This window comes from Semicossyphus pulcher, unplaced genomic scaffold (genome assembly GCF_022749685.1).
Source record: "Semicossyphus pulcher isolate SPU_LCO1_2020_fin unplaced genomic scaffold, fSemPul1.0.p SCAF_3, whole genome shotgun sequence".
NCBI classification, from domain to species: Eukaryota; Metazoa; Chordata; class Actinopteri; order Labriformes; family Labridae; genus Semicossyphus; species Semicossyphus pulcher.
Window position 1 is genome coordinate 12,482,505 of NW_027211704.1, and position 24,179 is coordinate 12,506,683.

Below are 24,179 nucleotides of genomic sequence, written 5' to 3' on the forward strand. Positions count from 1 at the left end.
ACAAATATGTTTTAACTTTGTGATCCTATTTGACCTTCAATAGAGTGAATAATGAACTACGCATACATTACCTCATCATGTTTTGTTTCATATTCTAATGCAGATTGGATGTCTGCAGTACAGCTTTTGGGAAAATGTTCAGCGTTGATGCTACGAGAGAGGAATGTTATTTTGGTGTTGAGTTGGTCCAGACCACAGATTTGAGGGGGCGGGCAGGGGACGTTTAGAGGAAACGGGTGTTGAGAACTCCTCCTATATGCAACTCCACATTCCTCTTTTGTGCCCCTCTGTCCAAGTTTTGGAGCTACAACATCAGGACAGAGACAGCACAGAGGGAGGAGAGCTGCCACTGGAGGAAAATTAAAGACACTGAAGCTGACGGGTATGAAATTCCACAAACATCTTGATTATGCTAAATTAAGCAGATATGACATGCTTTGATTTATATTAGGCTATTTTCTGACACATACAGCTTAGTATGATGCAACTTTTGCCTAATGAGACGCAGGTCACACCCATATGTGGCAACAAGCTAACAAAAGAACCCTTAATGATATTGTTTTGAATACGCTTTTCTTTAGTCCACATGGTATGCTTGTGATTTTATGGTCCTTACTTTAGTTCTGTCAGTGCCAGATACCTTAAATGGTTATGCAAACCACAAGCAGTAGTGTGTAATCAAACACATGCCTCTCTGAATTGTCCACAATCTAATAGCAACAGTGATTTCCCTCTATGGGCAGAGCTGGGTGGGAAAGACAAACATGTACAAGGCGTACCAAACACACACAGTGTAAGAGTAGTTGACATTTGAGCATAGGTTGTTTGTGAAAAGTAAAAGTCTACATCAAGTGCTTGTATTGAAAATAGATTCAATGGTTTGCAAACTGGCAGCAGTCTCTCTTTCTTGGCTTAGAGACAAAGCTACTCAAACACACATGATTATAGTAAAATAACTCATTTATTTTACTCATCAATCCGTTTCTAGCTTTAATAAAAAAAAGACAGCATTACCATGTGAATTCCTTCTTTGTTTTTTTACTGTAATTTGTCCTCGACAAAAAAAACAGTCTATTTACTTATTAAACAGTTGTATCTGGGGGAACTGAAACCAAGAAGGAACAAATCTTACTTAATAAAGTGATTTCCCCATTTGTTTTATCTGATGGAAAAATTATTTTCGCTAACTTGAATAAAATCATGACTCATCCATCACTCCTACGTAGAGTTTGGCCATATTACCATAAAACATTAGCTTTCTATGGTGTGAAGTATGGGGAAAGTGTTCAGAAAGATTAAAAGGAAAGAAAGTTTGTAGGTCACCGCGTCATCAGACTTTACATACTGTTAAAGACTTTGTTTACAACAGTCATAGGGAGCTGATATTCTGATGTATTCCTCAGAGACCGGAAAGGCTCTGAAGACACAGAAATCCCCCTTGTCTGCCATGCTTTAATGGGCAGAGATTGTCAGTGCAGATGTTGAGATGCATGATGAAAGTGCTCAGAGTTTCCTTGAGAGGCAGACAGAGAACCCCCTGTTTCAGGCCACTGCCTCAGAAACTCTGCTACCCACTCTAAATGACAAAGGAGGTGGTGCTTAGCAGTATTGAATTGGATTTCAAAATCAATCTTTAAGCAAAACAAGTGTTAGTTAGAAATTGACTCTACAGGCTTACTGCTCCTATAAATACACCCTAAGAGCATGATGTCATCACAGGGCTGTTTGTGCACAGGGTACCAGACTCTTACATCATCTCCAAGCAGCCATGGTGTGCCTCCTCATATCCATCACTGTGCTGCATCTGGCCACCCTGGCCATGCTTCTCATCGCCACCCTGGAGAAGGTGAGACACATCAACTGACAAATTAACATAATGTTGAATCTCCTATCACAATCAATCTCACTGTATCCAAATCCTTGTATTATGTGAATACAACCTAAAATCCCACACTATTTTTTTTTTTAATTTACCAATTTTAAACACAAATGTGTGAAAAAGTCTCTCTCTCTGTCTTCCTGCAGTCCTGGTGGGTATGGAATGATAGAGAAATCACAGACCTCTGGTATAACTGCTTCCATGATAATGCCTCAAACACCTGGTTGTGTGCTGCAACAGATGAAAGTGGTAAATTCTCAAAGCATTTGTCTACATGCTTACCTGCATACTGTATTTGTGCATGCTGGTTTGTTTGTTTTACTGGTCATACTGGTCAATGTTTTACACTTGTTCTCTGATCTGCTCTCCCAGACTGGTTGCAGTCTGTCCAGGCCCTCATGATCCTCTCTGTGGTCTTCTCCTCCATCTCCTTCCTGGTTTTTCTTGGTCAGCTGATCACCATGTCCAAAGGAGGACTCTTCTACTTCACGGGCCTCTGTCAGGCCTTTGCAGGTGCTTGAAGCCACATTCAATACCTCATAAAATGTTGAAAATTAGATTAAAACCCTTTACATTAAAGTCATACATTTCTTTTGACAGGGACTAGGCTTTCAAATTCAGTTTGTGTTTTTGTTAGTTGTTGAGAGACAGCTTAGTGTCTATCTCTTTGCTTTTTTTTTACTCTTTGTGAATCCTGCCTTTACTGTAATCATACTTTTTGAATTACATATATACATTTTTTATTTTTCATACCATCAACAAATGTTATGGGAAGATAAAAACTACCAATGAACATAAATGACAAACAAGTACTGTTATGGGCTAAAGTCTGACTGACTAATGTATTCCCCTGTTCTACAGACCTTTATTGACCATATTTTACCATGCTATTCAGGAAAGGACGCTTAAATATTGTTATAATGTTATGTATGTTAGAGGTTGTAAGTCTGATAAATTTAGGCTATCTGACAAATTGTTTTAATTTACCGCTTCTAGATTGATCAGCAACTGAAAAGACCATAGATAGCCAAAATCTGGTCATATTTGAAATAAAAAACACATGACAACCCATTAGCTACATTTAAACAACAGCTAATATTAGCATTTAGTCATTCACTAGACGATATTACAATAAGCTAGGAAAAGAAAGAGTTAAACAATATAATAGGAAAGGCACAAATTCCTAGGTAACAAAATGTAAGCTAGCGTTGAGCATTAAAAGGGTCAAAATATAATCTTAAAAAATATATACTCAAACCTACAGTAACCAGTTTTTAAAAATGGACAAACTTTATGTATGTGAACTAAAATATCTTAATGTATTTTTCTTGCAGGTTTCACAGCCTTTGCCGCTTGCCTCATCTTCACCTTCCACAGAAAGGAGATCTTAAATGACTCCAGAGACCTGAGCAAAGGACGCTTTGGCCACTGTTTCATCCTGGCGTGGCTGTGTATCCCTCTCCTCCTGGTCAGTGCAGTCCTGTACGTCCACCTGCGCAAGAAGCAGTGAGAAGAAGAAACAGAAAGGAGAGGCAAAATAGCCGAATATGACCATCTGACGTCAAGCTAAGGGTGGGAAGCTCAAATCATGTTATAATTTTGTACTGCTGTGCTCCAAGTTGTAAAAGTCGCTAAAATGTCAGGAATCAGAGGAATCATTATCATTTCCCTGCTTCTTGATTGTTCAGCAAGTGAAAAGACGATGAAGGCTTAAAAGACTAGCCTATTTGATAACCCATTAACTATCTTTAGAGAACATCTAAGCATTAGCATTCATCACTTTCATGCTTATATTACCGTTAGCTAGGAAATGGCTGAAAACTAACAGAAGAGTTTGGTAGTGTTACTCTATTTGATAGGAAAGGTGTAAATTAATAACAAACAGTTATGTTAGCTAGGAAGTGGTCAGTGGCTAAAACTAGATTTAAAAGTATTTTATCATACAAGGGTCGTAAATTTCTACTTAACAGTTAAGTTAGCTAGGAAGTGGTTGAATGCTAACATTTATCATACATTACAAGGGTCGTAAATTTCAACTGAACTGTAAAGTTAGCTAAGAAGTGGTTGAATGCTAACATTTAAAAATGTTTTATCATACATTAGAAGGGGCGTAAATTTCTACTTAACTGTAAAGTTAGCTAGGAAGGGAATGCTAACATTTAAAAATGTTTTATCATACATTACAAGGGGTGTAAATTTCTACTCAACAGTAAAGTTAGCTAACAGTAAAGTTAGCTAGGAAGGGAATGCTAACATTTAAAAGTCTTTTATCATACATTACAAGGGATGTAAACTTTTAGCTAACTGTAAAGTTAGCTAGGAAGTGACTGAATGCTAACATTCACTGTGTGTATGAAGCTAATGGGTAATCAAATACCCACCTATAATAATAATATAAATATATAAATATAGCCTGATTTCCCTCCAGATTCTTACTGACATTGTCTTTTCAATTCCTTATCAATCAGATAAAGGGTTACATACTGTTTACCATTTGCATCCTGGAAAACTGCAAATTATGACAGCATTTGAGCTTCCCACCCTGAGCATGAGGAAAATGGCGGCAGTGTGAATGTGTTGAATTAAGATTGTGATGTTCTATACTTTGACAGAAAACACACGAGGACATAAGACGACTGAGGAAGGAATACCTCTTTAATAAAACAATTGTTTTCTTTATGACGCAAGATCCACCCACAAGTGCTACATGGTATGGAGAACATTATCTCATCATGTTGGTATCTCTGTCCTCTAGACACGTTGTCACTCAAGATCAGAGATAAGCAACGATCATTAAACCCAGACAGGCTGTAAGATACAAAGTTAATGTGCTACATGAGTGATTCTGAGATAATATGAGGCAATGAGTATGTCGCTCTGCTTAATGTATGATTGTGATCATGGTAGACCAAGATAGTGATCTTTAGTAAGTATGATTCATTGATGATTTTCTTGTAATTTTGTTTATATTTGTGTTTACATATTAAAATAACAAAACATTTTGTTGTTGTGGTATTTTACACAGTCCTGTGTTTTAAGGGCTAACCTGTTTAAAGCCCATTTTGTTCAGTATTAAGTGCTTTAGGTGTAACACAATGCAGGTGCAGAAAAAACGCTGCAGTTGTGAAAGGGTGCGCCAGCTTTGACAGTCAAGCACCCATTCTTTTTTTGGTACTCATTGATTACTGTGGCACGTTGTTGTCAACAAGCTGGTCTGTTACACTGCTATCAGACTCACAAACACGTTTTTGAAAGTATCAAAAAGAAATATTCAAAAGACGCCGCTTTGATTGCCCCGCAAGTCAGAGAGTATTCGGAGTTATGCTTGTAGACAAACCTATCTGTCAGGTTGGACCAGTCCTAAAAGAAAACTGTGAAGCAAATGGCAGCCGTTGCGGTCTCAGATAAAGTGAACACATTAAAGAATATTATTCACCACACACCTCACAAGCATTGAGTAAGTGTATGAAGAGAAACCTGAACACCAGAAACCTTGAATTCATTTAAATACTGCAGATATAAAAGTCATAGAGAGGGACAACAGAGGCTAACCGATCTGTCAGCTGCTCAGAATCTCTGGAATCCGTCAGAAAACAAGGAGTGGAGGGTTAAGAGGAATGAAGTGGCATGCAGGGGAGGGACCACGTGTGCAGCTACAGCACCTGAGAGCTTATTAGTGACAGTTGAGCCGGAGACTTGAGACATGCTTCCTAAGGGGAGGTGAGTTCTTCTTTATGTGGGGATTTTTGTGTTTGGGCTCAGGGATTAACTTATGAATCTTGAACAGGCTTTATCTCAGTAAGGAGTGAAGTGAAACTCATCATCATGTTACTAACATTAAGATATCGTATGCGTTCTGGATATTGTAACTTCTTAGGAAGATGAACGACATAACAAGATTGAAGGATGACATGAGCTGGCCCGGGAGATTTTTGTTTCCACACAACTGGAGTCAGAAGGTGGAACTTTGAAAAACAGAGCACTAATTCCAAGAGACACACCAGGGCTGCAAGCATGTCGAACTCCCAAGAGCAGAGCCTTGACGAGAATGCAGTCTTCCTGCCCATTACTGAGACCTCACCACAGTTTCTCCACTGCGAGAAGGAGCGTCAAGCAGTGGAGAGACTCCTATGCGAAGGACCAGAGGCCTTCTACAGCTCCATCGGCACAGAGCGCTCCGGCTGCTTCCTGTCCTCGGAGGAGGTCAGCCAGATTACCAGCTGGGCTCAGGACTATCGCTTCAGCCCGCCACATGTGCAAAGACAGGTGAATGGAGCGGAGGACTTCGCAGACATTACGGACTTCTGTTCCACTTACTTCCCTTGCCACTCGGAGGTACCTACCCCTGAACTGGAGCTGGGGTGGCCTGAGAAAAGCCACTGGGTGCCAGAGGGAAACATTACAGTGCACACCAGTCCTCCCGCTGAGGGACACCCTCCCGTCAGAGAGATCATCAGACAGCACCTGCAGAAGGCCAGCCAAGTACGTGAACTTAATATAGATTCAATTTATAATGTATGAACACTTTTTTTTATATAGGAGGAACCACAACTGTATAACTTTGTGGAATTGGTTGTTTTATAGGGTACTTTTTTGGGACCTTTTACTTTAAACTAATACATACATGTGTATTTGGTGGTTTTAGGTCATAGCTTCCTGTTAATTAAGTTTTTTACTTTTATTTTAAATATATATAAATGAAAATATATAATGAACTGCCTCCGTCTGAACTCTTTAAAAGTATAAAGTGTAGTCAGACATTCAGAAACCTGTACTAGCTACAACATAGTTTTGTATGTACTAAAATTTTACTGTTACAAACTAAGTTTTATTAATGTAAAGTATCATATCACTTCGACCATTGCTGCGTACGGAAGCACTGTGGGAAGGTTTCATTTTGTGATGGTAACCTTTCGAACAATCCTGTCTACAGGCTGAGTGACATTTTGTATACAACACAGGTAATTGCCATAGTGACGGACAGATTGACAGATGGCGCAATAATTGGGGATTTACACAATGCTGCCTCTAGGGGTGTCCCTGTTTACATCATCCTGAACCAAAGGTGCATTCAGGAGAACTTCACGCTCAACAGGCTCAGGCATCCGGTGAGTCACCTCCTAAAAGATCAGCACACACCTAGCAGCTGTCTTCATGGTCTGTATGACATGGCAATAAAAAGAGCAGAGATTTTTTATTTTACCAATCAATCAATCAACACCTGTCCACCAGATCAATGCATTATGTAATGAGCCACTGACTGTGGTATAACTCTTATTAAAAACTTGAGACACTGCATTTGTACCCTGAGCAGGTATCTCATAAGGTGCAAGAGTGTCTCTTTGGCATTGGCATGTTAGTAATGTAACACGTTTGTTTGGCGTCGTTAAACTAAACTGGTTGCACAGCATTCAGTGCTATCTCTGTTGAATTCTTGTGGTGAACTGGTGAAAAACTGCCTGATGCTGATAAACACAAAAAACATTCCTCTGTCTATACTTACTATTCTGAGTGACCACAGAAATGAAGATATTTTTAACTATATTAGCATGCCATGGCTGTTATTAGTGCGGCTGTAGCTTGTAAGTCCACCACTTTGGCCTGACTCAGATAACACAATAGTTATTGGATGGACTGCCATGGAATTTGGTTCAGAGGTTTATGGTGTTGATAAAATAAATCTCAGTGAGCTTTGCGGTCCTCCGACCTGTTATTTAGCACCACTGCCATGTCAAAATTATCACTCAACCAGGTTAAAGACCAGCTCCAGTCATAGTTTAAGACATATAAAATACATATAATACGTCGCCCTCATTAGAAATTCCTGAATCTGCACAATCCCCGCTCACTATGCAAATTTCCAACCAGCCCTCCGTGGTGAAAACAAAACACGTCTCTGCCATCGTTGAGTGGCAACTTTCTGAAACTTGGCTAGCTTGAAATTTTATTTTGACTTTTAAGGACATTTCTAGTTGGAAATTAGAACGATATTTGGTTCAGAGACTCACTGCCCCCTGAGGATGAATTGAAATAACGTTGATCACTTAACTTCACATCTAGCACCAAAATTAACTCAAAGTTAATCCAGTATTAGCTTTGTGAGCAAAGTCTTTGTTAAGTGCAAATTGTTGAATATTAGCATGCTAACATGTTAAACTAAGATGGTGAACATGTCAACAATATACATGTTTGCATCGTATATGTGAACATGTTAGCATTTAGCTCAAAGCACCACCTTGCTTAGCCTCACAGGGATGCTAGCATGGCTGTAGCCTCTTGTTTACTTACAAGTCTTGAGTATGACAAAATATTACTCACAGATTCAACACGTAATTGATCGTGCACATTCGGCCACGCATAAACACCAACTCTCTGAGTAATTAATCCAAGTGTGACTTTCAACTTGGGCTTGTGATCCGGCAGAACATGCAGGTCCGTGTTCTTGGAGGGAAAACCTTCTGTTCGCGGACAGGAAGGATGGTGGTCGGGGAAATGAAAGACAAGTTCCTCCTGGTGGATTTAGAGACAGTGATCCATGGCAGCTACAGGTGAGCAGATTTGTCTGTCAACTCATTCCTTTTACACACACTTGACAGTTATGTAACAAGCTGCCTTTGTCCTCTTTAGCCTCACATGGACAGACGCCCACCTGCACCGGCAGCTCATCACTGTCCTCTGCGGCCCTGTTGTCGACTCGTTTGACAGGGAGTTCAGGATTCTTTTTGCTGCTTCGCTTCCCGTCTCAGACACATGGAAGGTCTCAGGAACTCATGTAGATATGACTCATCAGCTGAAAGACTTCTCACATCGCGGGATACAAAAACATTTCTCTTTGGAGAATGAGATTAACAACCCTCCATCCCCACCTGCTGATTCCCTCCTGGACTGGGAAGCCATGGGGGTTATCCATCGGGACACCTGCTTCCCGGACAGCCCTTTTGATCAACATGAGGAAATGGCCAAAGAGATGCCGCTGCAGAACAACATGCCGTTTGTTCGAAACTCGACCATTGTGGACAGTTTTACGAACAATGGAAACCAATTTGTGGAAAAGAAAAGGTACATGGATAATTTTCAGTGCCATTGGTCAGTCAATTAAGCTGTCTCTGGAGCAAGAATATGGGACGCATAGTCAATATAAAAAGTGCAGATGGTTACAGGCAGAGTTGTGCAGCTTATTGTGTAGTGGCACAAGGTGGCTGTAGGTAGGCAGACCAGCATCAGGGAAAAGAAAAGCAGCCAAGTAGTAAGGAACAGTCTGGTATGTATGGAGTTGGACTGATGGATGAAGTGGAGACAGGTGATAAGAAACGTCAGGACACTGATGGGTTGATTAGAACAGGAGACAAATGAAGAATGGAGGAAAAGTCTGAGGACATCTGGGGGAGAACTTGAGCATGGCAGGGGAAGCTACAATTCAACTATTGGGGAGGAACAGGGAGACAGTCTGAAGCAGTCAATGAGCAGTGCACAGATAAGGAAGTCTTGGCCAGAAGTCCTCCATGGCTAATTATTAAATAGGTCTATTACATGACACACCTACAACATAATAAGCCCCTTAGGTTTAGGCACCAAAACTACTTGGTTAGATATATAGAAAAAAGCTATTTGGGTAGGCGTGTAGTGAAGTGGCTGTGTCTTTTAGAAAAGCTTGAAGTCTACCAGACTGCAGCTAGATCCTTCTCCTAACTGCTACTCCAGACGCCCCCAAAAATTGGCCTTTGCTCCTAAAGGCAATGTGTCAAACGTTAGACATTGGGTCTTGAGATTGACACATAACTCTGCTATATGCCGTACAGAAAGTTTTCATTATTTTTATTTTATATTATATTAGAACTAATAAGAACTAAGAAAGTTACAGCAAAATATTAAGACATATCTTGTGTGAGTATTTTCTCTCATATGCAGTACGAAATGGTTTCATATTTTGTGCTACGGATTGTTTGCACAACCTAACCAATGTATTTTTGTATGTGACAGGGTCAGTACAAACACCTCCCCAGTGACAAATCATGTGCCCAATAAATCAACAACCATCAGGTGAGTCTTACAGCCAATTCTGACTTACAGCTGATCAAAAGTATCGGCTCTTTCCTTTTTTTAATGTTTTACACAAATCTTTTCTAGGGATCCTGATTATTTTTATAGCAACACTCAGCACTCGCCAACAGACCTGAGGTCTCCGGACATATTGAAAAGGTAACACACAAACGACAAAGGAAACATATTAAAACAGGTATTTTTGAACTAAGATATCCAAAAGAACTTTTTTTTTTCCTCTGCAGGGTGGAACGACAAATAGAGAAAGCCATTTCAAGGCAAATCTCCTCAGAGAAGAACCCCAAATTAGAGGAAAGAACAAGACTTGATGATAAAGCAACTGAGCCAACACAGAATATGGTGACACCTTCCTCTATTAAGAGAAGAGAGCGCTTAGCGAGGGACTCCTTTTTGGAAGAGAAAGGCAGCACAAAAGAAATGAGCTCCAAAGTGGAGAACACGCCATCTTCTAGAGTAAGAAACCGGCCTCTGCTTTCAAAGCACTTGACTTAAACTTGATGTAAAGATTAAGATGCATTACTCTCCTCCTCATAGAAACCTTTAATCCTGAGGGTGCCACGGACCGACAACTTCAGCTCTCTCAGTGACATCATGAAGAAGATTCAGCTTCATGAGAGCTCTTCGGGACGGCTCAGCAGAGGATCAAAGGCCGCCATGTCAGAAATGAGCCAGTCCATGATGGACCTGAGTGTGCACAACGCAGACACAAACGATGAGAGAGGAGTCCCAGTGCCGAGGTTGAAGGCCAGTGTAAGTGTGGATTTCTATCTGTAAATGTTGGAGGAGAAGTTTAGAGCCCACAGAGATGTTACTCTTCAGTTCAAGTAAAAGTAGAGAAGAACACAGATCTTAATAATTCGGTATCCATCCCTGCCTCCACTACAAAACAATGGAGGTTAAAGGAGTTTATTTTAAGGTGCTCACAGATACAATATCTACAAGACCGTATAATCCAACAGCATGTATTGGGAAAATAAGCTCCGCTATTATTGCTTATCAAAAACGTATTGTACAGTTTTCATTTGGACTTTTTCTTTGGTTGACTATTAGTCAAAACTGTCCAAAAATGGGGGCAAGGAAATCTGAAACCAGCTGTACGGCTGGATACCACTAGGTGTAAATGACAAAATGTTATTTGTCAATTGGATGAAGTGACCCTTCAAAGTAAAACCCTGTATTGAAAACTTTACCAAAGAAATGTAGAAAAGTATTAGCAGGAAACTGATGTACCAAAAGTACTAGTTTAGAGCAGTAGTTCCCAAACAGTTTGGCTTTTAGAACCTTAATATAAAGCAGCGTCTGCTTATGACCCATTATCGAACGGTTACGGTAAAAAGTTGAACGAAAATATCAATATTTTTTGTGCCATTTGAAGTGTTGGTGGAGGCCTTGACAATTAATTTAAATCATCTAAACTTTATCTTGGGCCTCCCGGTTTGGAAAAACTGTATAGAGACAAATCACTTTTAGACCTTTAAATTATTTATGTACTAATCCACGAGGAGTAATAGTTATGAGGATTTATTATCTCAGAATTGAACTCAAGCACACCATGATTTGAATGTGCTCTGTTTTCTTGGCAGTGCTTCGACCCGGCTAGTGCATCATCTGCTTCGACTCTGAGGAACAGATGGAGTGAAGACTATAAACCTTTATTGTACAGGGCCCCGAAAAACTTAATGCCCAGAGAGAGGCCGCGCAGCTCCAGTTATGCCCTCCACATGGACTGGAGGAGGTCGCTGGCAGAGATGAAAGGAGAACAGGAATGAGCAGCAAGGAAATAAAATACATAACAATTGGTTCTGTGATTACATCTTTGTCGATAAGGAAAGGATGTATTGATATAGATAACAGGATGTATTCTGGTTCGGTTTGTTGATTTGATGTCCCATTGAATTTGATGCCGTTTCACTGTTTGCAGTATAAAGCGTGTATGATGTCTTGCTTTTCTTAGACTATATTTAAATAAATAAAATTGTTCTGTTAATACTGTGACTAGCAAAAATTGTTTCAATTACTTGCAGCTGTCAATTTGTTTCATCTGCAACCACCTAGCTACAAGAAGAAACAACAGAAAACCTTTTAATATTTTACCGAAAAAAATATGTATTGTAGTGCACATGAAGAATTAAGATTGGATACTGGCACATGATGTATAGGGGAATTGGTGCTGATAAATAGGCAATAAAAGCAGTAGTGATTGATAAGCAACTGCTAAATTCAAAAGGAAGGAGAAAACAGGTGTGAAACTACGTGAAATGTACATAGGTCATGACCTCAGCTTTTTGGGTGGGATTTGAAAATAGAATAACAAACAAATACAGTAAATTATCAAAATAAATAAAGTTTATATTAATAAAATAATTATTGTCTCCTTAAAATTCTTTGCACGTTCTGAATAGCTGCTTGGATCAAAGAATTGCTTCAGAAAGGGAATAAACAATCGTATCTGAACAACCTTCATCTTACACGCTTTGATGTCTGTTTTACAATCTTGTTTAAATTAACACATGTGAATTGTTTTCTCATCTTTCCGTTTGATTTTAAACTCTCATAAATAAAATGTTACACTTCCGGTACGGTAGGTGGCGGTATGCGCCTTTTACATTGCTCTGTAGACCGCCATTAAAAGCCACGAAGAAGAATTTACGGAAGCACATGGAAAACAGTGTAGGAGTGTGATGATTTCGACGTGATATATTTACAGTTTACAGTTCTTTGTTTTAATCTTAGCATTAAAACCCCGACATTTTAACGAGCTTTTGGCGTAACACTGTTACCTCTCGTTTGGTTTGTTAAGACGAAGAAAGCAGGTCTTCTTAATTTCCACCATGGTTCGAGCTAAAAGGTGAGTTTGGTTACAGTTAGTTTTCGTCAGACTGCGCGTTAACAAGTTATGTAACTGGTACACTATTTTCTCTGTTGTGTTTTGGTCATTAACAGTTAAGAAATGTGTTTATAAACTGTTGGAAGTCTATTTAGTTTTTAACTCTGATCCTTAACATGATCTACAAGTTAAAATACAATTTAAATATAAATCTGAATTCTGCTGAGAAGAGATTTAGGTACATGTCTGCCTCCTTTATTTCACTGCACAGGGGTAGGCAGATACAAAGGCCAAAAAGGACAGAGCGATTTGATGAAGATGACCCTGAAGCATACAAGAAAATGCCTGTCCCTGATAAGGTAAGAGGACTCCGCAGAACATCTGTCACTGCTGGCCTGAAGTAGTGCGGTTAATAACACTCATAGAAAGTCAAAGGAGACGGTAACATATTTACGTAAATGTCTTTGAGAATATGTCACAGAGATGAAGGTTTCACAAACGAAGAAAGCCCAACTAGTGACAGACAAGCTGCTCTTAACCATGAACTTTTGCTTTGGTGTTGCCGTCATTATTTTCTACAGTACGGACAGTCACATCTAAACACGTCATCTCTCTTATTCTCAGAAATCGGCAAAGTACACAAAGGACAAAATCGACGAGTTTCACGATGAGAAGATTGCAGTAAGTTTCCCCTCATTAGTAGTTATTAAGTATGGTGTGTTTTATGTTGTCTTACCTTTTTTTGCTGTTTGCCACAGAAACTCCTCGCCAGTGGTGTTCAGATGGAGAGCGACGTGGAGGATCTGGATGATGAGGTGATGGCTGAATGTGTTTGAGTGGATGTACAGCCTGTAAATGAATATAGCTTAAGAACAAATTTAAGCTCATCTGAATTTCACAGGAGGAGGTGATGGCCCTGGATGATTCGGAGTCAGGGGAGGAGGATGAGGAGGGGGAAGATGAGGGGACGGACATGGAGAGTGATCTAGAGGGGAGAAAGGAAGAAGGTAATCATACATACTTTTCTGTTTCTGTCCAGGATTTGATTTACTGTCATGTTTTCCTGTTTAACCATAAGTTTTTTGCCTTCCACAGATCTTCCCAACGATATGGCATGGGGCACCAAGAAGAAGATGTTCTACGACACGGACTATGTGACGACCAGTAAGCATCTTCATTACCAGCAAACGTTTTTGATGCTTAGTGCTTTGCTTTGTGAATATTTTGTTGCCTGCTTGCTCCTGTAATACTTAATTTTTGTTATCACAGAGGGGAGATCACAGGAAGAGTTGGAAGCTGAGGAAGAAGAGGAGGAAGAAGAGGCTAAAAAAATCCAAAACCGCTTAGCTGAAAATCTGAGTGAGGAGGATTATGATTTAAATCTTTTTCAGGTATGTTGTCCTTTTGAAATATCTTTGTAAACCTGCAGGAAATTTCAAGTGTGCTGACTAAATCATTCGTTTACTCTGGTTGTTTTATGTGTCTTGCTCTATAAAAGGAGTTTGCTGTGGAGGAAAAGGATGAAAACAAGACTGTAGAAAAAGAGGAGAGGATTGTGAAAGACCTGCAGCAGATGTCCCAGAAAGAAAAGATGAAACTTCTGAAGAAGGAATCACCAGAGCTGCTTGAACTTATTCAGGACTTTAAGGCAAAGGTAGAGCATGAATGCACCTCAAACACACATGTAAAACTACCTCACATTTGATAAGCCAAAACATATTCAGGAAGTTTCCATGTTTCAGTATGTAACTAATGTGGATTTATTTTGCAACTGGATAATGTGTGCAGCTCACTGAACTGAAGGACGAGCTGACGCCCCTTGTACAGATGGTCACGGACGGAAAGATCCCACCAGGAAAGGTGAGTGCATTTAGCTTCTCTTCTACCTGTGAATTTGTAGAGTTTGAATACTGAAGCAGCTTTAGTCTGTTTGTATTTGTGGAATAGATCAAATTAAATAGCCTGCTTATCCTGAGGCTAATTGAACCACCACTCTTATATTATATACCATATTAAAATAACTTATCTATCTTCTTATCATATCTTGAAGGGCCTCTTCGTCTATTTTCAACCTCAGTCCTATCATGCTATTATGGGGAGCTGATGCCATTATGGTAGAGGAAAAAAGCAATAAACTACACTCCCGCAATCTAGGACGCCCGCCTCCGATGTCACGTCTCGTTCAAAATCGTCAGGTTTGAAATGTAGACTGCAGACCTGAAGAGTTTTTAGACGACCCACCGGTATATTCTCTGAGCCATTGCCTTCAATCAATGTCCTTGACTGGAATGCGGTAATATTTCACTCCAGCGTCTCTCGATGGGCCGTTCCTTTCAGAGGGAGGGGAGCAATGCACGCTGCGTGTTGTAGGAATGTTGAATGGGCGAAACCACAAGCTGTTTGTACAACTTTCTCAACAGCTATGCCGCCAATTTAAAATATTATTGCTTCTATCGATTACAGAGAACACCAGCTTTGACTGACAGTGGCTTTTTCCAGGGGCGAATTGCTCCTTTTAAATTGAATGGCTGTTAAAGACATGTTTTCTCTCTGTAGGATTAAATATAATGTTGCCGTGGCTTAAGATTGTAATGTGGTAACTTGTTTGGAAGAATTTGAACTGTCATGTAGATGTGACAAACAAGTGTGTGTATTTAAATAACTTGAGTCTGTTTTTTTCCTCAGGGGGCTGAATATTTGAAGACGAAACAGCAACTATATCTCAAGTAAGTTGTCATTTAACTGTATTTAAATATAACAAAATCATGTCACAGTACTTCATTGAATGACTGATGATTCTTTCCTGCTATAGTTACTGCACAAACATCAGCTTCTACTTAGTGCTGAAAGCAAAACGCATCCCTGCTCACAACCATCCTGTGATCGAAAGACTGCTCACCTACAGAAATGTAAGGACACACATTGACATTAACACTGCTATTGCAAGTATTTTCCCCCTGTATGTTCAGCAGTCAGGAAAACTGCTCATTTTGGACAGCATCCTTTAATGTGTTGTGCTTTTAAATACTAGAACACTTTGTCTATGGTACAATTTGGGCTGAAATATATCTGCTATACGTTAGTTACAGCCATCTGTCTAACTCACTCTGTAATACCTGCAGCTCATCAATGAACTAGGTTCACTAGATGCTCGGCTTGCACCACAGTATCAACAGCTACTAGCAGGGGAGGAGAGAGAACAAGCAACCAGCAGCTCAGCAGAGGGCAGGAAGACCAAAGTCTCCAGTAAGAAGGAAAAGGTAAGATTTGTGCTGTTTATTATCTCTACTCACAGATTTGAGGGGGTAGGCCTCCTCAAACTGAATCTATCGCTGATGTTTAACATGGAGCGTGGCTGGTAATGAGTGCAATGTGTTTGCAGGTGTCTGGAGAAGCTCAGCCCGAGGTCGAGGAGGACTCCGACTCTGACCTGGACGAGGAAGCGGCTTTGCGTTTCTACAGAGACGTGGAGAAGCGGATGAAAATGAAGAGAAAGAGCAACAACCCAGAAGCTGAGGAGTACGTAGGATGCGAATCTTTGAATGGCAGTTCGGCAAAATCAAAATGGGGGTTTGATGGGATTGTTAAATTGTTTCAGGTTGGAGGAGAAGGAGGAGGAGGATGAGGAGGAGGAAGTGGATCCAGATGCTAAGAGAGCAATCACGTACCAGGTGAGTTACAACTGCTCACACCTTACCTTTGCCGAAATTTCAACATCATGATGCAGATTTCGAAGAAGTAAAAATTCAAGCTTTGTCAGGTCTGTCCTCAAGAGGAGAAGAAAACTCTTAAAAAGCTTGTTTGTTGAACAGAGATCGGATCGATCTGATGCATTTGAGGAAGTCGGGAAATCTGAACACTGAACGGCTATCGTGGCACAGCGTCAAGGGAATTTATCTCAAGTTCAATTTTAGATCTAGAACAGATTGTTAGCTGAGCTTACATACCGACATCTGTTTATAGAGATTAATAAGAAGCTAAATCGTTGTCAGATCACGCTGATGGGAGCTGGGATGGCATTACGCTCCGCCTGTTTTTTTTTTTGCATACGCTGCAGCCTGCTGATACGCGATTGGTCAATATTACTCTGACTACAAGCGTAGGTCAAAGGGAAACCAGAACACTTGCCTTCCCAAAAATCCACATCCCTGCCTAAAGATTCTACTATGTAGAATCTGTAAATAGAGATGAGTTTTTTGGTAATATGAGGGCGCCACCTGCTGGAAGGTCTCAGTAGTATGTGTGATAGTATTATATTTATCTATGTATTACAGGAATATGGACTTCAAAGGATGTACATTTGTTGTATCTACATTTTACTTGAACCTACAAGCACATAAAAAGTGTCTTCAAGTATTGATTATTGGCTGCTATCTTCTACCCTAGCTTTGAGGCGTTTGTAGATGCATCTTTACACATCTAGTACTTAAAATACATTTATACATATATATATATGTATGGTGCCCATGATACTTCATGCATCCCATGCTAGACTTTATCACCTCTAAACAGTTGTTCTGATTCTGTGCCTCTTCCAACTCCACAGATGGCCAAGAACAAAGGGCTCACACCAAAGAGGAAGAAGATCGATCGTAATCCCAGAGTCAAGCACAGAGAGAAGTTCAGACGGGCCAAGATCCGCAGAAAGGGCCAGGTTTGTACTCCACATTCTTCTCAGGACTTTCATCACTTTGAATTAAGATTGTTTGTTTCACAAAAAAATCCATATTGGATGTTTTTCTTATTCACCAGGTCCGGGAGGTTCGCCGGGAGGAGACGAGATACAGCGGAGAGCGGTCTGGTATTCGTGCAGGTGTCAAGAAGAGCATCAAACTCAAGTAACCAGGAGAAAATCCAAAATGCGCTGCCACATGTAGCAACAGGATGGAAACAACACCATTGGACTGTACTCGTAAATGTTTTTTATTATAGTTGACCTTTGTAGTAAAGCGAATCACTGAATTATTCATTCGTTGTTGTTAAAAAGACAACTTGTTTTTCTGTTCTAAATCAAGTGAATGTGAATAAACTCTTTACAAAGTTTCATTAAGCTGTCTATTATCACTGTACAGAGACTGCTTTTTACTATTAAGGGCCCATTTCAGAGCATGTTAAAAGGACAAAGGAAGGCATGAGGTGATTACAGATATAACTACGGATATGCAACCTTTAAACATACTGAAATTACACTAACGTCAGCAGAACAAGCAAGTAAGAAATTAAGCCAAATTCCAGCTCAGGATCAGGTACCAACGTATGCTGCGTCCTTAACTCAAACATGCAGTGTACACAACAACTGCTAACCTGTCAACCTGCTTGTTGACTTATAAACTTGATGTGTGCTGATGTCAGGTTGCTCACAATCTTCTCCTCTATGTCTACCTCATTCTTCACGTCCTGCTCTGAGAGGATCAGCTCCGCCTGCGTCTCAGGGGTCACCACCACCACGTAACCCCGTCTAGAGTCCAGCACGTTGGCCACCACCACTTGGTGCCTGTAGGTTTCCAGAGCCCGTCGAGCCTTGTCCAGCAGGATGGTTGCATCTGTCTCCAGCTTAAAAGATATGACAAAAGCCTGAGGTGCCCAGTCCTTGACCAGTGGAGACAGCATCTTGGGAACCATGTTCAGACTGAGCTGAAGAGGAAAAACAAGTAGATTCATGTTAATGTATGCTCAGCCTGCATATGTTCACAATGACAATGCTAACATGCTGATGCTAAGCTGGTATGTTTACAATATTTGTCATCTCAGTTTGGTGTATTAGCATGCTAACATGCTGATTAGCACAATTGGAATGACATGAGTTCTGCAGGTATAAATTCATTTAACAATTAGAGCAAATAAAAATGTATGTACAGCAACAATTGCTACATGCATGTATGTTTAGCTCACTTGAAGAGGTCCATTGGAAGACTGGATTTTGTGTTCAGGCATCTCAGATGCTGGGATATAGAAATCCGACACAGCTGCAGCCAAGTAGAACATGGCCTTGGATCCTAGGTGCAGAACAAACATTTGAGAACATCATGCTCAATAAGAACCGCAGGGTGTAGCTGTCAATGTTCATTCTTACCTATTGCGCTGAGTGCCTGTGCTGCAGCTTTGAGAAGATGCAGATACTCTGACAGAGTGCTGAACTCGATGGGCAGAAGAAGTCCACCTTCTTTTACTTCCTGGTATCTCTTCAGCACTTTGCCTATGTTGGGCATCACCTGCTGGTTGACCACCACCTCACCAGAGTCGCTGGATGCTCCTTCTCCATCTCTGAACTTCAAGGCATCCAGCATATTCATGGTTGAGAACATGCGTGTGTAGGGGTAGAGAGAGCGATGTCTGTGTAGGAAGATGACGGCATAGCCCGAGTCCATGAAATACTCTGCTGAGCAGGCTCCTCGTCTGCCGCTGCTGAAGTTATCCAGGAAGCGAACAGTGCGGGACTCGAGAGGAACTTTGGTGCCTCCCGATGTGATGAGAACCACCCTGCGACCTGCTGCGGCATGATGCGCTGCAAAAGCAGACATCTTCTCTTTGACCTCCTCGACATGGGAGGGAACAGCAAATTCCTCAGCTAACTTCCCATCAATGGAAGATATCCTGGGTTCAGCCATCGCCTGATGAGAGGGACGGCATCAACAGGAGAGATTCAGTGTAGCAGAGTAGCTATGGATATTAACAGAATATTGGACTTGTGTTTTAATGGGAACTTATTAAATGTCTTTAATGGGTCTGGAGGGAGCTCTAAAAAGTTTGAAAAAAAAAAACTTCTAATGCAAAATGAAGGATAGTAAAATCCAAACACAGCTGCGGCTAAGTAAAACATTGCATTGGATTTTAAGTGCACAATAAACCTTTGAGAAGGATTTATGAACAATATGCTCACTCGGGCTTGGAGACCAAATTGTTACACAGGACATGCAGGCATGGTCAGATGGTCAAATTCCACCTTTTACTCAGCAAACCCAAATACTCTTCATTTACTACAATAAAAGACAAGAAAAGCAACAAGTACTTACATTTATACACCTGGGACCAGCAGATGTTAAGTATGTAAGTATGTTGAGTATTTGTTTGGAAAAGATTCTAAAATAATTGTTATTTTAAAACTGGTTATTTCTTAGGGTGGGATACTTTCTCCAACTTTTCCTAGGGGAGCCCACCACTGACTTTGAATCCCCCTGATACGTTACAACTAAGTCTCACAATATGCATGAAACAGTGGGTGATCCTTGACCTTCATATTTTGCGTAGTCACAAGTATATTAGATTGCAAATAACTCACTACAGGAAACAACTTTGTCGTGGACATTTTCGAAAATTTCCCAAAGATATTCTTTAATACGTCCAGGTGAGTCTTATTTTACATTCCTCTGCAAAAAATCCCAGACGGCGCAACGCGCACGCTACCTGCTACTTGACATAAGTCGCAACTTTGACACTGCCCTGAATGACTCAACAAAGAGTTTTTATTTAAGCGTTTAAATACACAACTGTAAAATGTCCTACTTCAGATTCCGAGGTTGTTCTCTGACAGCCAGCAGCAGCTTCTCAGCAACTTCTGCACTTCCTGAAACCAGCAGCTGATTCTTTAGTTTTTATAAATGTAGAGGAAGGTCGTCAGCGCCCCCAGCGGCCGTAAACAGTACTACCACCATCACTCATGCTACTCTTGAGCCGGATGAAATAATGAGGCCGTTTAGCGTCAGTGACTTTCTCACTTCCATAAGCGGTGTCAGACTTTATGAACATTAGTTCACCACTAACGCATACAGACACCTTCTGTAGACACCTTCTGGCAGAGGGGAATTTTATCTAAAAGGGGATCTTTTTGAGCGGACTGCCCCTCTCTGACTGAAGTGTCAATGTTTGATGCTGGTCTGATTGTTTGATGCTCATAAAGAAACTCTTTAGTCCCCTCTGACTCATTTTGTGAATGGCTTTCAAAAAGTAGGAATGGTATAAATTGAAAGCCTATTTTCTTTAAAATGCTGGTTGCATACTCTGTTCCTTTGGACATCTGATTTCTGGTGAGTTTAATATAACTGTTTTATAGTTTTTCTAATTAGAGTTGATTACGATTATGAGACAGAGACTCATATTAATTTTCCAGATACCAAACTTAGATAAAGTACGGAACCGAATAACTTTGAAATACCAAGTTGGCCGTGATTGATTATGTATATTTGTTTTTTATTTTACATAGCCACGTAAAATCAATTAATAAGATATCGAGAATATTACATTGTGTGGTTATTAGTTTACTTAAGACCATACACTTCTTTAATTAAGAAATAAGTAAAGTAAATAAATACATTCTGCCATGTTAGTGGTTAGAATTGCCTCACCTAAAAATCAATTATACAGAAATTTTACATTTCGCTTCTGGACTAAATATTTTTCTATTGAATTGTGTACACTTACTTTTAATATGTTTATGACTTGATGACTTGATATCGTTTTTTAAAAATGCATAATTCCCCCCTAAATTAACCGAAAGTGAAGACGAAATCATCTTCTACAGAGATGTTTGATAAAACGTGTACAGACGCTCATTGGCAATTCTATAATTCAATTAACTTTCCGTCTGATTTTATGAACTTTTTTCTGGGGGTTGTTTTATACACCTTAGAGTGTCTCCTATAATCAGCGTTATTGCTGTATGATGTTATTTGTCGGAGGACAGTCACTGTGGCTGTAATTCTTTTGATTGAAAATGATAATTTTACTACAGGATTTTATTAACAGCAGTACCTGTGATCAACCTACAGGAGGCGCTGTTGTCCCGCTTAATACAGGATCACACTGAATAAGAGTGCCTGCTTTCTTTGATACGAAATGATTGTGTTTGTAAACGGATTAGTTTTTAAAACATTTTGTATGCTCACATTAACTGACACTCCTTTCTGACACGTGTAAAAATGAAGAGTTTGATATGTTTTAAAAAACTCATTTCTAGAGTCCTTACTTCAAAAGGACTGTCAGACTCTGTATATTTGGAAATGGAAGACAAAAATGGAAGTAAATACAATACAAAAACTATTATACCATAGAAGAGTTAATAAACAAAAGAGATACGAGGCCTACAGACCAGAAGTAACATTTGGTTTATAATTAATTTACTTAAAAATGAAAAAGAGCCGTTCAGGTTTTTCATGGAACCGTATGGAACCTCCATGACTATTGTTTTACTCTAGAAAAATGTCAGTTGAGGTGTCTACAAAAGCAGACATTTGTCGAAATACCTATAAATAGGCCTGCACACCTGAGCTCTTAGAGTGGACTGAAATGACCTACAGTTATAAAAACAAACGCATAAAATAATATTTTTTAAGACCTGAGCTAAACATTTTTTTTAACTTTGTCATTTGAAACTCATAAAATAATAAGTTTTGCGAGTGAAGCATACTTCTTCCTCTATCCATAAAAATAATACACTGTCTCTCTCTCTCCACCACATACACACACACACACACACGCACACACACACACACACACACACACACACACACACTAAGGTAAGACAAGGTCAATATGAGCTCAGTAAAGTTGCAGTGCTGCAGATACCGTTGAGGACACTGAGGTCATGTCCTTGGTTATATTTGTTTTTGGGAATTCTTAAGTTACTTAAAGTTCAGGTTACAAAGTAGGAGAGTTAGAGGTGGGACTTTTAAGGAGAAAATTCATTTCATTTAAAGTGTGCTATTATAAGTGAAAGAAAAAAATGACTTCAGTATTTTTCCACAAGATCTTAAAACATTTCGATCATATTGTTGGAAACACAAGACTGCATTGAAAGTGAATTAGTAAATGATTAAGTTCAGAGACTGGCAGGACCAGGAACTGTTTTGAATGGGTGTGTGGGCTGGAGTGGGATCTGTAATAGATAACAACAGAACATATTAATACTACTACCAATGTGTATGTTAAATTTCTGTGTATAAAACAATGGCTGGATTTGTAAATATTGGAGACAGGAGACTCTTTGGGTCTTGTAAGTGCTGTCCATGTCAACCAGTTCGTACTGATAATTTTATTTCTGTAAAACACATTCTCACAAAATATGCACATATAATTATTGGAATGAAACCTTTCTTTGTTTATCTTTTCAGCATGTTTTCTTTGTTTATCTTGTGTAAATAAATGTGTAAATAATCTCGCCCCTGCTGTACTTCGTCCATATGTCATAAAACAAATGCCAATAGATTAGCCACTAGGGGATCAGCAAACTGTAACTGTAAGGTGGCACAGCGTAAAAATAATTTAGATCAATCATCGTTTTCAATAAAAGGGACACATTACTGAGAATGCCTGCCCACCAGAAATATAAACACAAACTGTTTTGAAGACATTTAATGAAAAAGTGAAACACTGGCTGAAACTAAATCAAACCTGCGATCATTGAAGTTGGATCATGCACACAGACATTATTTACATGCATGTATTCTGTATGTATCGCTTTTAAAATGTTTGTAATGTGTATTTTTGTAATTTTTTAAACTTTATATTGTATGAGAATGCAACTTCAGTATGTGCTCTATTTAATGATGCAGGTACTGACCTTTTAAGCCAAACCAGGGACAAGGATCTAGCCGTGGCTAGATATCCTATATGCAATACATACGTCTCATATTATTGTAACCTGCCACAATGTCTTTTGCATTGTCCCTGACAAATAATCAAATAAATTAATTAATAAATCTTGGGTCTATGATAAGGCACCCCTTATGATTTATATGTTGCACCTAATAGCTTGTAAGCTTAATAATTCTAAATCAATTTCTGCCAATTATAACGAAAGGTTTTTTGGCACTGGGGTTTAAAAAAATCCTCTTGTATGTTCTTATCCTCCAGCAGGGCCATTATTTTTTTTTAGCTCTTTAATTCATAGGAAAGATCCTTTAATGTATGACTTCCACTTTTGGAAAAACCTACAGCTAATCTGGACAAAAATCAACTTATTAACAAGGTATTAACATGTATAAATGCAGATTAAAGGCTTATTAGAAAGTGGGAACCCCAAAAGTATGTATCAATAGATTACAATCATGTATTACAGCAATGTTACCAAATAGTAAGGATACACACAACATACAGGTACTTTTCACAACCTGGCAACCCGAAAGTTCTTCTTAATTCCTTGCTACTGATCTGTAAAGCCATTTATTCCCCCGAATAAATCTATTAATTAGACGTTATAAACCTTTCACAAAAGTTTTGTCTGACAGTTGTGCCAATATGCTCTATGATCTACTTTTTTCTAGTTTTATTCAGAGATCCTTGCTGTTCTGTTCATTATATTTAAACTCTGTCTTTCGTTTGAAGGCAAGTTAGGTTACATCACTCACATTGCTTTAAATGATAAATTAATCTACAGGCAAGTTCATGTGTGTCTACACGCGCTGCTGTTTCCACTGC

General features: G+C 39.5%; 4 protein-coding genes across 4 annotated transcripts; 3 read left to right on the forward strand and 1 right to left on the reverse strand.

Annotated features, from left to right (window-relative positions):
• Positions 1-319: 319 nt before the first annotated feature.
• emp3a (epithelial membrane protein 3a (MAM blood group)) lies at positions 320-4,835 on the forward strand. The gene is made up of 5 exons (XM_069678572.1): positions 320-382; positions 1,736-1,846; positions 2,026-2,128; positions 2,252-2,392; positions 3,214-4,835. Exons 2-5 carry the CDS (start codon positions 1,769-1,771, stop codon positions 3,387-3,389), a joined length of 498 nt encoding a protein of 165 aa, XP_069534673.1. The 5' UTR covers positions 320-382; positions 1,736-1,768; the 3' UTR covers positions 3,390-4,835.
• Positions 4,836-5,561: 726 nt separating this feature from the next.
• fam83e (family with sequence similarity 83 member E) lies at positions 5,562-11,932 on the forward strand. Its single transcript, XM_069678607.1, has 10 exons — positions 5,562-5,599; positions 5,757-6,361; positions 6,841-6,987; positions 8,303-8,427; positions 8,507-8,938; positions 9,860-9,919; positions 10,007-10,078; positions 10,165-10,393; positions 10,475-10,690; positions 11,524-11,932. The coding sequence occupies exons 2-10, from the start codon at positions 5,894-5,896 to the stop codon at positions 11,707-11,709; spliced, it is 1,935 nt and encodes a 644-aa protein (XP_069534708.1). The 5' UTR covers positions 5,562-5,599; positions 5,757-5,893; the 3' UTR covers positions 11,710-11,932.
• A 667-nt stretch (positions 11,933-12,599) lies between these two features.
• Positions 12,600-17,797, forward strand: utp3 (UTP3 small subunit processome component). Its single transcript, XM_069678137.1, has 16 exons — positions 12,600-12,788; positions 13,039-13,126; positions 13,392-13,448; positions 13,526-13,582; positions 13,669-13,774; positions 13,863-13,931; positions 14,037-14,158; positions 14,266-14,421; positions 14,556-14,627; positions 15,453-15,493; positions 15,580-15,676; positions 15,890-16,027; positions 16,150-16,286; positions 16,366-16,438; positions 17,314-17,421; positions 17,520-17,797. Exons 1-16 carry the CDS (start codon positions 12,772-12,774, stop codon positions 17,607-17,609), a joined length of 1,428 nt encoding a protein of 475 aa, XP_069534238.1. The 5' UTR covers positions 12,600-12,771; the 3' UTR covers positions 17,610-17,797.
• ppcs (phosphopantothenoylcysteine synthetase) lies at positions 17,675-20,327 on the reverse strand. The gene is made up of 4 exons (XM_069678135.1): positions 20,271-20,327; positions 18,841-19,378; positions 18,660-18,763; positions 17,675-18,401 (listed from the first exon to the last, which is right to left on the reverse strand). Exons 2-4 carry the CDS (start codon positions 19,373-19,375, stop codon positions 18,075-18,077), a joined length of 966 nt encoding a protein of 321 aa, XP_069534236.1. The 5' UTR covers positions 19,376-19,378; positions 20,271-20,327; the 3' UTR covers positions 17,675-18,074.
• Between the last annotated feature and the right edge of the window lie 3,852 nt (positions 20,328-24,179).